At 46.9% G+C, this 12,443-nt stretch overlaps 1 protein-coding gene across 1 annotated transcript; it reads right to left on the reverse strand.

Moving 5' to 3' along the window:
* Positions 1-310: 310 nt before the first annotated feature.
* si:dkeyp-69b9.3 (myocardin) lies at positions 311-8,922 on the reverse strand. Its single transcript, XM_061081541.1, has 15 exons — positions 8,868-8,922; positions 6,677-6,730; positions 5,775-5,830; positions 5,179-5,245; positions 4,367-4,492; positions 4,060-4,256; positions 3,773-3,913; positions 3,062-3,212; positions 2,792-2,972; positions 2,487-2,625; positions 1,480-2,064; positions 1,287-1,385; positions 992-1,129; positions 846-900; positions 311-756 (listed from the first exon to the last, which is right to left on the reverse strand). Exons 1-15 carry the CDS (start codon positions 8,920-8,922, stop codon positions 311-313), a joined length of 2,490 nt encoding a protein of 829 aa, XP_060937524.1.
* Between the last annotated feature and the right edge of the window lie 3,521 nt (positions 8,923-12,443).

Consider the following 12,443-nt stretch of genomic DNA (forward strand, 5'->3'; position numbering starts at 1 on the left):
TGCCTTCCCCGGCTGAACCCTAGTGCTTTAAAACAGCGCTATGCAGTGTCTATGTGTGCGTCGGGTGCATGTGTGTACATGTGTTTGTGCTCTTGCTGCCCCATCAAAGCCATGTTTGATCTGATCGCTGCGATGAATCCAGCTCTCGACATTGCGTGGAGCCGGTGACTCTGGCAGCCTATCAGATCAGGGATGGATGGACGGTTTGGGGGGCCTCTAATCACAATCTTGTGCCCTCTGGGGGATGCATACGTTTTGCCCCATTCATTACCATCAAATATAAACACGTAAGTTATGTGCACACGAATCCTCACCACTGCTCTATCATCAGATCCAACACTCGATTGACATTCAAATCTGAATCCAGGCTGAAGTCGGACTCCACAAAGGGAGCAGTCGGGGGGGTGAGAGGGCGGAGGCCACACGTCAGCGTCTCGAGCCAGTCGGCAGCGTCAAACAGAGTCGGAGCCCGTCGCTTCCGTGACTTCACAGTGGACGGCAGAGGGGAGGTGCAGATGGGAGGTGGGGGAGGAGCCTGCACAACCTGGCTGGGGTTCATTACCGCGGGAGATGGAGGTAGCTCCAGCAAGAGAGAAGAGCAAAGTGGCGAGGGCAGGAAGTTGTCGTCCCTGGTGTGCTGCTGGGAGGCCTGGGACTGATCGACTTGAGGAGGAGGAGGAGGAGGAGGAGGAGGAGGAGGAGATGGGCCGGGGGCAGAGTGGACCGGGGATTTAAGATCAGAGACATTGACGGAGTCTAGAAAAGAGGAGGTTAAAAGGATTAGACCCTGAAAGATGAATGAGTGCCATTTAAGTTCTATTCTTTATTAATTAAAGGACACTCACCATCGCAAGTAATAGGCTCGTCCAAAATGTCATCTATGGACTGCCGAGGGTCCATCTGTGGCCAAAGGGGGAGAAAAAAAAAGCTTAATTCCCTCGTTCAAAAGAAATTGTTAATGATGTCCTCTTATTCATCTACAGACACTGACCTGTGCTTTCTGGATAGCCTCCTGTAGCTCTTCTTCCAAACTGCGAACGCTGGGCAAGGTCTGCACAGGACTGGCTGTAATCTGCACCGGCAGCTCAAAGTCCTGGCCAATCACATCACATGGTTGAAAGCAAAACACCTGATTAGAAAGCGGGGGTAGATTAGTCCGCAGGTGGTGATAGGAGGAAGCTGATGTTAGAGAGGTATTTTACATTAAAGGCTCTGAAGTGTGTCTTTGAAAAGAGACGTCTGCATGCGATTATGTGAGAAATGTGTGTATTGGTTTGTGTGTTTACCTGTGTGAACAGCACCTCTGTCTGTGCATCTGTTTCTGGTTTCCCCCGGGAGCATCCTGGATCCTGTTGCAGGAAAGGATGCAGGGAGCCGTCACAAGACTGAAGGAATGGAGGGGAGAAAAGGGAATTCATGCAATTAATTCTCACTAAATGAGCAGTTTTGCAACACATCCAAGTGGCTGGCTGTCCTCACCTCATTCCCAGTGCTGGTGGAGCGGTCCCTGGGCCTGCTCCGTATCCTCTGCCTCATCTCCAGCTCCACGTTCAGCTCCTGCTGCTGCTGCTGCTGCTGCTCGCTCTCACTTCTCCAGGGAGTCACACACTGCAGGGGCGAAGAGGACGACATGGGGAGACTGGGACTGGGAGTTCCTGAGGCGGTGCTGGCAGGAGCCAGGAAGACGGCGTTGGTAAGACCGCACTGTTCCCCTGCCAAACTGACTGACCCAGCATTTGTGAACCTGCTCGGCACGCCATTCAGATTCCCATTTGGACTGTCACTGAGAATCCCATTAGGAAGTCCTCTGTCCTGGATGTAGAGCTGTTGGTTCGGGCTGCCGGGCGAGTCCGGTCCAGAGCTGGAGCTGGAGCCAGGGCTGTGGCTGGGTGGCAGCAGGGGGCATGGAGTGAGGGGCTCCTGGTTGGTACCCAGTTGGCATAGAGGAGCAGGAGGGAGGTGAGCGTGAGGAAGCTGGAAGGGAAGTAGACGCTGCAACAGGGCCGGCTTGGTGCCGGAGACGGGGAGGCCACGCTTCCGCAGCTGCTGCCGCAACTCTGACACCTGAGGAATGGGAAAAGACGGGGTTGGAAGGGCAGAGGGCAAAGTTTCTTATAATCATAAATCAGTTCTCGGATCTATATCTTATAGGCTTTTAGATCAATTATTGTCTGCAGGGAGGTAATGAAGTCTGTTTGTTTTTAAACAAAAACTACTTGACTACTTGACAAAACCTGTGTGGGTCAGGAAGAACCCATTCAATTTTGATGTTTTGATCTCAGAATTTCTTTCCATTTCTTTAACATTGGGAGATAGGGAGTTTCATTTATTGGAGTATTTTGTGGGTTTTCATGAGACATATTTAGATTGATATTTGTAAATGCATTTGGTGCAGATCCAAATAAAATCCAGATCTAGTGAAATGGTTTCATTCGGGAGCTGTCGGGCCTTAGCGGAGTGAGGTATGATAGACATGCGTCTCTTACTGTCAGATCAACAAGGTTTGCAGGCAGAGGCTCGGGGTTGGACGCTGGGTTTGCGTCCATGGGGGTGTGGTTGGTTGTGGCAGGCACAGGCTGGGGGTTGAGGGGCAGGGCTCCAGAGGATTTCACACAGTGATCTCTGCTGCAAGAAGGACAGCAGCATTGACGTCTTGCTGTGAACTTGGCTCAGATTGAATTACTTGGCACTTATCACCAGGGAGCTCAATGCATACCTGGATACAACAGCGACCTGCTGCTGTGGTTGTAGCTGCTGCTGCTGCTGCTGATGTTGTTGTTGTTGTTGTTGCTGATGTTGTTGTTGCTGATGTTGTTGTTGTTGCTGCTGCTGGTGATGTTGTTGTTGCTGCTGCTGCTGCTGGTTCTGGAGGATTTGAAGCTGGAGGATGACCTGCTGCTGCTTCAAGAGGTGGGAATAGGCGGGGTCTAAAGACTGGGTAGGGGTAGTGCTCTTCTGTTTGGCTCCTCCCGCTGAAGAAATTGATTTGATTTAGTGTTGATTTTAAACAATAAAATGCTTCTGATTGATTTTTTAGAAAAAAAAAGAAACAAACGGATACCTCCAGTGCCAGCAGCTCCTCTCTGGTCCGGAGGAATGTACTGGTGATACTTGAGTTTCCTCATTTTGGGTTTGGTGTCCCTCGGTTTCCGTGGGCGGGGGAGGTGGTTGAAGTGCAGGGAGGAGCAGGTCGGGCTGGGAGGCTGAGCTGTCTGTCGAGATGCACATTTCCCACACGTCCTTACATTGCAACTATACTGTGGTTGTGGCGAGTCATTTAAAGAACAGCGAATAAAACATCATGGAGGAATGTCAAGTCGCTTTTACGTTGTTTGACAATATTTGCCGCGTGTCAAGGTTAAACATGAAACGTAACAATGCCTCACAAAGCTCCTGATGACAGCACACGCTGCTGGTGTATGAATGCGTTAACCTATGGGGCAAATACTGAGCTACCCCAGAAGTGCAAAGTGACAGTAATGAATGCAGAGCAGCTTACAGCACAATGTGTTTGACAAAACAGAGGAGTGACCATCCTGTCGGGTTAAAGACCTCTACACGGCTCGATTATTTTTTATGTTGTATACCTGCTGTGAAAGGCTGTTACCATGACAAGCACATGGTTTTCTCAACGAAAAGGACATAATTCTGCATTTATTTGCCATTCATTTTCATTTTGAAAACAGAAGTGGTCCTTATACATTTTAATTAGCAGCTGAAGCACGTTTTTTTTTTTCTGTGACATCATTATCATGCACTAACCCCACATTACCTTTGGCAGCAGGGGGGTGGTCTGAGAGGTCAGAAACATCCCATTTGGTCTCCCAGTTGTTGCCATGGAGTTTGATTCACCCAGCGTTACAGTCATAGGTTGTCTGATGCCCTCGGTTGCCGGGAGCAACGTCAAACCAGACTAAAGGCAAAATATAATAAGACTATCAGAGTTGGCGTACGACCCCATATACACGCATCATTCACTTTTAATGTGTATATCAGAGGTTGTTTATCAGACTTTCTTTCTTTTCACATCCATCTCAAACCTCGACCCTGTTTCCTCACCTGAGCGTGAGCGGGGCTGTGGTTAAGGGGCGGGCCCACAGCTGAGAAGTCACTCAGTAATTGGTCGCCTGGGAGCCCCGGTAGAGAAGAGTAGGCCGGTGATTGGTGAACGCCATGTTGCCCAGGGGGCGAGGAGGAGGCGCAGGAGGAGATGTCATCTTCGAAGACATCAGCGGAGAGAGGGAAGGAGGCCGAACCTGAGGAGATGAAAAGTGAAAGGAGGTAAGGTCAGAGGAGGAGATTGGGTAGGTGGAGAATGTGTGTGTGTGTGTGTGTGAGAGTGTGTGTTGTCAGTGTGTTGACTCACGGTTCTCCAGGGGCAGCGTGTGTTGGTGCTGTTGCTCCACAGGTCCAGGCTGACATTGGATCCTCTCGGTGAGGTCCTGCGCGTGGCGAGCCTTCTTCTGCCTGTGGGCGCCACACACACTCCTCTCTACTGGGGGGGGAGGGAGGGAGGGAGGGAGGGATGGTGGAGTTAGGCAGGAAGAAGGGGGACAGATGGGAGATCAGTGGATGAGAGATTGGAGAGAGAGAGAGGCAACAGGATTGCAGAACATATGTGATGTGAGCATGCACAACATTGTTGCCACGGGCGATCAGTCCCAAAATCAAACCAACAGAGGCATCAAAAAATAGTAAACACTCCAGTCTACAGGGAGATGCTCAGTATTCCCCCGGATACAAACACATCCACATGGTATTTTTGAAAAGGGCAGAGAAGGACATTTTGGGAGATCAGACGGTTGTGTTATTAGAATAACAGTCTTTTCAAATTAAAAACGAGGTTAGAGGGTGGGGAGATAAAGAGGGAAAGTGAGATGACACAGTGAGATGTCAGCGCCGGAGGAAAAAAGATGACTGATCTCCGGATGGGCGGGTTTATCACATGCCGTCAATCACTGATATGTTTGAAGGCAGCTTTTAAAAAAATCAAAGTGCAGCAAGGTCATATTTCTGTTTAACTGACAGCTGATGAAACAGCGCCATATTTACACAAATCATTTCCTCGCACAACAATGGAGAGGAAATCAGCTCAGAAGTAACACAACGCTGACAGAGAGGAGGGAGACGAGGGTAAAACCGGACCCAGTAACATTTGGGTATAGATGGAGTATCTACCTTGTGTGGTTTTAGTGTTCAGACCACTAGGGGGCAACTTCTGAGTGGTACCATCTTCATTTAGACGCTGCAGCAGGAAACATCAGGTCAGAGCAAAAGCGAAAGATTAGACAGCAGGTCACTGAGGGTAAATAAAACTATACCTCGGTGTCAGTGTGAATGAAATACTAGAACACCAGGGTTTACTGATATTCACCAGTGAAACTATTATAGAGGTTGTAAGTATATATTTTGTGTTTATAAATGTATTGTATAATTACATTCCATTCACCATTCACCATCAGTATACATTGTTCATTTCTTAATAACTTACTTACAGACGATATTGATAAGTGCAGCTAAAGATTTATTCTCATTCTGTCCGATCAAATCAATCCACTCATCCTAATTCTATTCACATATTATGTGTATTGGTTTATAATGTATGTGTCGATGCGTAGATTTATTTAAATATTTGATTTAATTAATTATTAATTAACACATATTTTATTTATTTAATTTGCCAATAAAAATTTACAAATTTAAACAATCAATTAATGCTTTAAAATCAGTATTTGATGCATAGTGTGAAATCTGATGGTTGGGATGAAACTCACCAGAGCTTCACTCTGGTCTTTCTCTGTTTTTGGAGTTGGAGCAGTCGGTTTCAATCCTATGAAGACAAAGAAGACGTGGTTATGAGATGAATTCTAAATAACGAGGACATTTTCTAAAAACTGATTTCTCATTTTGCTATTTCTTTAGACAGCGTCAGCCGAGTGGGGCAGAATCGCAGCTGCACCAACAAATCTCTCTCTCAGCCTTTTAAACTCCAGCTCCTCCACGTTACAGCGTGGAGCCTGGCAGCCGCTCTCTCATGTCGGCAGGTATCAGAACGTGCAGCTCTTCTTGTGCAGCCTCTTTCAGCCTCAGACAGCCCAGTGGGACCTGGAGCCAGGTGCTGTGCCTCGCAACAAAGTAGCTGGGATTGCTTTTCATATTACTACGATATGGACTAAAATGTTAAACAATTCCACTCAGATGCAGAGGAATATAAAGGAATTTGAGCTTATGGTACAATTTATCAACTCTGTTATTGAATGATATTTGGGTACATATATTTACTTGTGATGAAATTGCCGATATATCAGTTTCATTCAAATTAAATAATGCAAGACTTGTTATAGTGCATCTCTACAATCATGATAGCTGCTTTGTGTGAGGCCCTTTTGCAGACTTGGCACTGGGCATATTTTGCATATCATGTATATTTTAGGTCATTGTGTTGTTGGATTTAAATCTATAGTTATTGCTGCCGTTGTTCAACAAGTGTTTCTGTGTAAATCACTCCAGAAGTGTATTCAAAGGAGGTAAAAGCCGGTAAATATGTGCACAGACATTGAGTGATCAATAGTCAATCATCTTTCGGTGAGAGAGGTGACTTCATTCGTATGAAATCCAACATGCAGTCATAGTGTGGATGGATCAATCACAATGTTAATGACACACATGGACTAACCAGAGTCTGCATTGATTTCACTCTGCCTCCGGTTCTGAATCCTCAACTGCAGCACTGAAAGAGAGAGAGATCAAAAAATGATGAAATATTACAGTGAGTTAGTTTATTTCCCTTCACAGGACAAATAATCTGAGACAAAAAAAATCCTGCTGACATCACAAGGTACGTGTGAGCAACAGCAGGCAACTCGGTCACTGTTAAATGATACCGCCTTGGAACTGATATCACCCCATACTTTGCGGTGCTTGTAGATTATGTATCTTCTCGCATGTCTGCAAACATCTACACTTGACCACACGTCTACGCACACATGTTAATTCAGCACGCACACACCAACAGGTGAAGTGAGGTAGGCCTGGGCCCGGACCGCCCAGTGCTTCCCTCAGTGCATGATACATTTGGTTTTGAGTTTTGAGACCTGAGAGACATGACGAGGGCAGGGGGGAGAGAGGGGTGGCGCTGTGCAGGGGGGTTGAGGGCAGCAACTATTTATCTCTCAGTATGTCTATTTCTGTTGGTCCCATCCCCCCTTCAGCTGTCCCACTCTCTCCACAAGCGTCTCATGCATCCCCTACTCCTCACGTCATCCTCATTTGTGCTGCTAACCGCACTCTTCCTGCTCTGCTGCTTCTCTGACAACTCAAAACATCTCACAAATCTGGGTTTAACAGCAGATTTGCACACTGGGCTCCGTCCGCTTAAGACATCAGAGAAGCAGTGCTTGTCAGAGGGAAGTTTTCTGTTTGGTCTCACTGTGTGTGTGTGCATGCTTGTCTGCCAACGACATGTTTGATATTTAAATTGGAGTTATAGGAAATACATCATTTTGTTTGTTTATTTCTAATTTCCGTGATGAATAATGGCCTTTTAAGTAGTTGAAGTTAAACAATTCTTTGGTTGAACTTCTTGCAGTTCAAACACATAAAAGCTGAAAAGGTTGGGAATCATGACTTCAACTTAAACAATTTTGAATTTGAACCAAGTCACATCCGAGGTCAACAATGAGATTGTTCAACTTTAAACACTGAATAAAAACTAAGACAAACTGTATCATTAACAATATCCAAAGTACATACGTTGGTTTGATAGTCTATACTCTCAGCCTGATATATATTCCTCGTGCTCAACTTCGTACATACATGTTTTCAAACCGAGCAGCTGCCGCAGAGAATCATGTTTTCCAGCAGGTGTTTGTTCACCTAAGGGACAGTCTCCATGTCATTTCCTCGCCTTTCTATTTTACTAGACGTTTGCGACAGCTGCCCGGAACCACAACAGTAGCCACTGCAACTGCTGAAGGTTGCACTCTGCAGTTCTAGGGACAGTTGTTTAATTGTGTATCAAAGTATCATGGCTGTGTCCTGAAGTTGTTGTCTTTCAGCTTAGTGAACTTCTTTTGTACACGTACAACTCAGGGATATAATTTAGAGTCGATGTCAGCTGTCGTTTCCCCCAGTGCGCTCACTTCTCATGTCACCTTCAATGATAACCTTTTAGACTGTAATCTTATATCTGCAACCTACTTTTACATTTCAAATCAAATCCACATAAGACCCATTTTACTCTGCATCAAATCTGAGAAGAGATCAAATAATCACTAATGAGTTTATTTCTTTGAAGGTCTTGCATGAACACTGTTTTCTGGCAAATGCACAACAACTTCAGATGTAGTGTGCATGACAGTTTTCTGTATTTGTGTTGTGTTCTTTTTTCATTGGGTTAAAGAAATTTAACTTCTGGTTACTACTGTTAAATTCCTAATAAAGCTCACTGATGATCTTTTGAAAAACTTTACAGCTGAGTGTCCCATATTAATGTTTTGATATTAAAATGAATACATTTCCTGGTAAAGGCCCATTGTTGTTTTTTAACAACCAACCAGCCTGTGTTTTGGTCAAAGTGCGACACAGTAACATGCAGAGATCTCTGCTGTCCTCTCGTCTATTAAAGACATCGCTGTCGGTGAGAAAAAAAAACACTAAATCCATTCACCATGATCAATACCTTCACTCTATTGACCACATGATGGACATGGTGACTGACCTGCCAATAACTTATCGTAAACAGTTCACCTCCATATATTGATGCTAATGTTGCCAATTATGCCCGAGATGTAAAGCCGGTGTTTTAGGTGAAATAGATCCTCCTCCGTGTTGATCTGGTGGAGTGGAGCCTCGGCCAGGGTCCTCACCTGAGCGGAACTTGTTCCTGATGAGAAGTGACCTCTCGGCGGCCAGCAGTGTCATGGTCGAGGGGAGGCTGCTGCAGGGGGAAGCCTGGGAGAAAGAGGAAATTCCTGGTGTCACTCGACCAGGAGGAATGAACCCTCCTCTCCTTCTGTCTCTCTCTCTGCTGGGGGACACATCAGGGGGAGCAGAGGGAGCGGGACAACGAGAGAGACAGATGCTTGTTATCCACTGATAGACACAAACCAATATTGATAGAGGCACACAAAGCGCAGCCGAGATGGATTGGGGGGGGGGAAACAGAGACGTAAAGCCTCTCAGACCTACAGGCAGACTGAGCACTGCAGTGAGAGCTGCTCTGGCAACAGCAGGCCTCCCCACAGACGGCCTGTCATAATCACACAGAGAGTCACAGAGGCCCACCCACAGAGACGGAGCTAACGACACAGAGAATTAAACAGACAAGGAGGCTTTTACAGAGACGGAGCGAGGAGCCAGAGGAACGGGAGGATGAGGAAAGTCAAGCTCGCATGAGGGACGGAGACAGAAGCCTCAGCAGATGCTCGGGCACCAGAGCTGGAGGACGTTGATCTTGACGGACAAAACCCGAAGCATCGCTGCACCACACATGTCCCTCACAAAGCAGAAAGAGCTGGGAATCTACATAAGCTGCATTAGTGCACACACACACACAACTTATTAACAATATTGATTTGAACAGGCCGGCCACAGAAGACCCAGAGGAAGCCTGTTTGAAGGGAATGGACAAACACACACAGACACACACACACACACACACGTGATGTGGAATAGCTGAGGTGATGCATACTAAATCACCAGAGTGCTCGTCCTATTCCCACTCCCATAAAGGCACACACCTGACTTATTTACAATATGAAGAGAGCAAGAGGAGGCCACTCACTCATTAATGCAGTCAAATAACAAGCAAGTGATTGAGATGTCTCGTCTGGCAGAGGCATAACTTCACAGCACTCAGAGTACTGACAACACAGGGAGAATAAAAGCAAGAAGAATGAAAGAGAATACTTACAGGAAAAGAGAGAATTGAGTCCCCCGAGGGAAATTGAAGTGGATTTAAGATTAAATTGAGGAGAGGTGCGAGATGGAGGAAGAGAGGGAAAGAGAGAGAGAGAACTTCGTAGTGCGTTTAATGACGATTTCTTCCTTTCATGTTCTTTTCATATCCTTTTTTTTTCTGCCTTTCTTTCGCCCCCCCTCTCAGTCTTTTGGTGTTCCTAAAGGAGCAGAAGGACCTGTGGTTCCTGCGTCCCCCTTATGATAGAGACTCACCCTCTCTACCTCTGCCTCGCACTCTCTGCCCCTCTCCCCCATCCGCCCCAAAGCATCCTGGATCCTTGCTGCCAACTGTGAGCGACTGTCAAACTCTCCCCCTCCCCCTGCATGGCCTCATCTCCCCCTCCTCTCCCCTACAGCAGCCATTCACTCCCCAGCCCCCCCCCCCCCCCCCCCCCCCCGACATACTGACTGACTGACTGATCCCCAGGCAGGTTCAGACAATAAGTGCTTTTCTTTGTGTTTGTTAAGTGTCAAAAGTATTCACAGATGAAGTTAGTGCGGCTGCTTAATGTGAGCGGCTGAGCTGCCACGCAATGTGACGGATAGAGAAGTGAAGGCAGGATAAAGAGATGGTTTATTACGAGGCAGCGAGAAAAAGCCCCGGAGTGTTTTGGATTCGCATCAAATCAAGTACTGCAGCAGGACTGCAGGCTCGTATATGCTGCTGTCAGGATACCTTTGGGTCAGACCTCTTAAAGTGATTTAGTGGTGTTTGCGTGCACGTACGCATGCGTGTGTGTGTGTGTGTGTGTGTGTGTGTGTGTGTGTGTGTGCGTATGAGTGTGACCTCACAGAGTGTCACAGGTCACTAAACCTGTGTGCATCAGCATAAAGTTTACAGTATGTATCAGAGCTGGAGTTTCACTTCGCTGTTCAGGCGTCCAAAACAACCTGGGTGAACATGGAGGAGAGTGTTTGTGTGTGCATGCTCTTTAACATGCGTGTGCGTGTGTGTGTGCATGTCTGTATGTGTGCATGTCTGTGTGTGTGCATGACTGTGTGTTTGTGTGTGTGTGTGTTTGCCTGTAGGCTACAGTGGGAAAGTGGGGGAAGTGAGGTTGTAGCTGGAGCACCTGTTCCGTGGATTTGACAGACAGGCCGGTGTGTGCTGGTTCAGCAGGTCGTAGAGAGGGGGGAGACACGGAGGGGTGGTAGAGAGGGTGAGACAGAGGAGACGGCAGAAAAGTTGGGGCGCAAACACTTGGGGGGGGGGGGGGCGGGTAAGTGTTTACGATGATGAGGACATGAAGAGGGCCAGAGCCGATTGGATGGGGGAAAAAAAGGAGGCCGCTGCCATTTTATCTGATGTGCAAAGAAAAAGACGGCGACGTGGAGATCCACTAATCTGAGGACGCAGCAGCAGAGATAGCGCTGCGTGGGCCAATTACAGTTGCCATGGAACAAAAATGGAACAACTAATGGAACACCAAATGAATGGGAACCTTCACTTAATACATGGTTAGAGACAGACGGCACTTTCAGGTGCCATTTACACAGCATGACTGTTTGTCGTGATTATAAAAGTGTCACCTTTGACAGCTTTTCCCACCCCTGCATTTCACACACACACACACACACACACACACACACACACGCACACATACACACACACACACGCACACATACACACACACACAAACACATACATTGACACCATGGCACATTATTGAAGGAAAGGTGATGTAATTGCTTTTTCCTCTGCTTCCCTGCACCACATCTACACCCTCTCCTCCACAGCCGGGACTCCCTTTCTGATTAACACCTGTTATCCTTCTTTCTCCACAACCCTCCCTCTCTCTCTCTCTCTCTCTCTTTCTCTCTCTCTCTCTGACACACACACACATATGCACACACACTCTCCATAGTGTTAATCCTGCTCTGTGTCTGGTGAGTGAGGAGGCCTGCACGCTGTCAACCTTCCCCTTCGAGATGTATCATATTTCTCTGTGTAATTCTGGGAACAGTAATCTTTTCATATAGGACCTCGACTTCACAAGAATCGCCGGCTAAATAGCTTAATATAGCTCGGAATGACAACACACTCCATGTGTCTGCATAGGCGATTTCATATTTATGGCTCTTTGACTGCAGAGTTTGAATGCGGCTCTCCTGTCTCCTGCTCTCCACCCTGGTCTGTGTATCCCTCCACCATTTGAGAGACAGCACAGAGAGAGAGCCAGGGCCACACAGCACATCATAGGTGTGAGTGTGCCCTCACATGGCGGGAACGTGAAACAACAAGCCATGCATGATGGACCTAGGGGAAAACAAGAAAAAGCTTTCAGGGTTAGTTTAGCTTCCCATCGTTTGGGCTCCTGTGGCAGTGATGGGACGACTGTGATGCAACAAAGCGGATACACAACACAAACATATCAAAGCACTGAACGTATCAGAGCGAATAAAAAGCAAAAACATACCAGTACAACACACTTCATTACATGTGCTGCCTCTCCCTGTTGGTTCATCACTGGGTCCTTTTCTCA

Source organism: Limanda limanda, chromosome 11 (genome assembly GCF_963576545.1).
Source record: "Limanda limanda chromosome 11, fLimLim1.1, whole genome shotgun sequence".
Lineage (NCBI taxonomy): Eukaryota > Metazoa > Chordata > Actinopteri > Pleuronectiformes > Pleuronectidae > Limanda > Limanda limanda.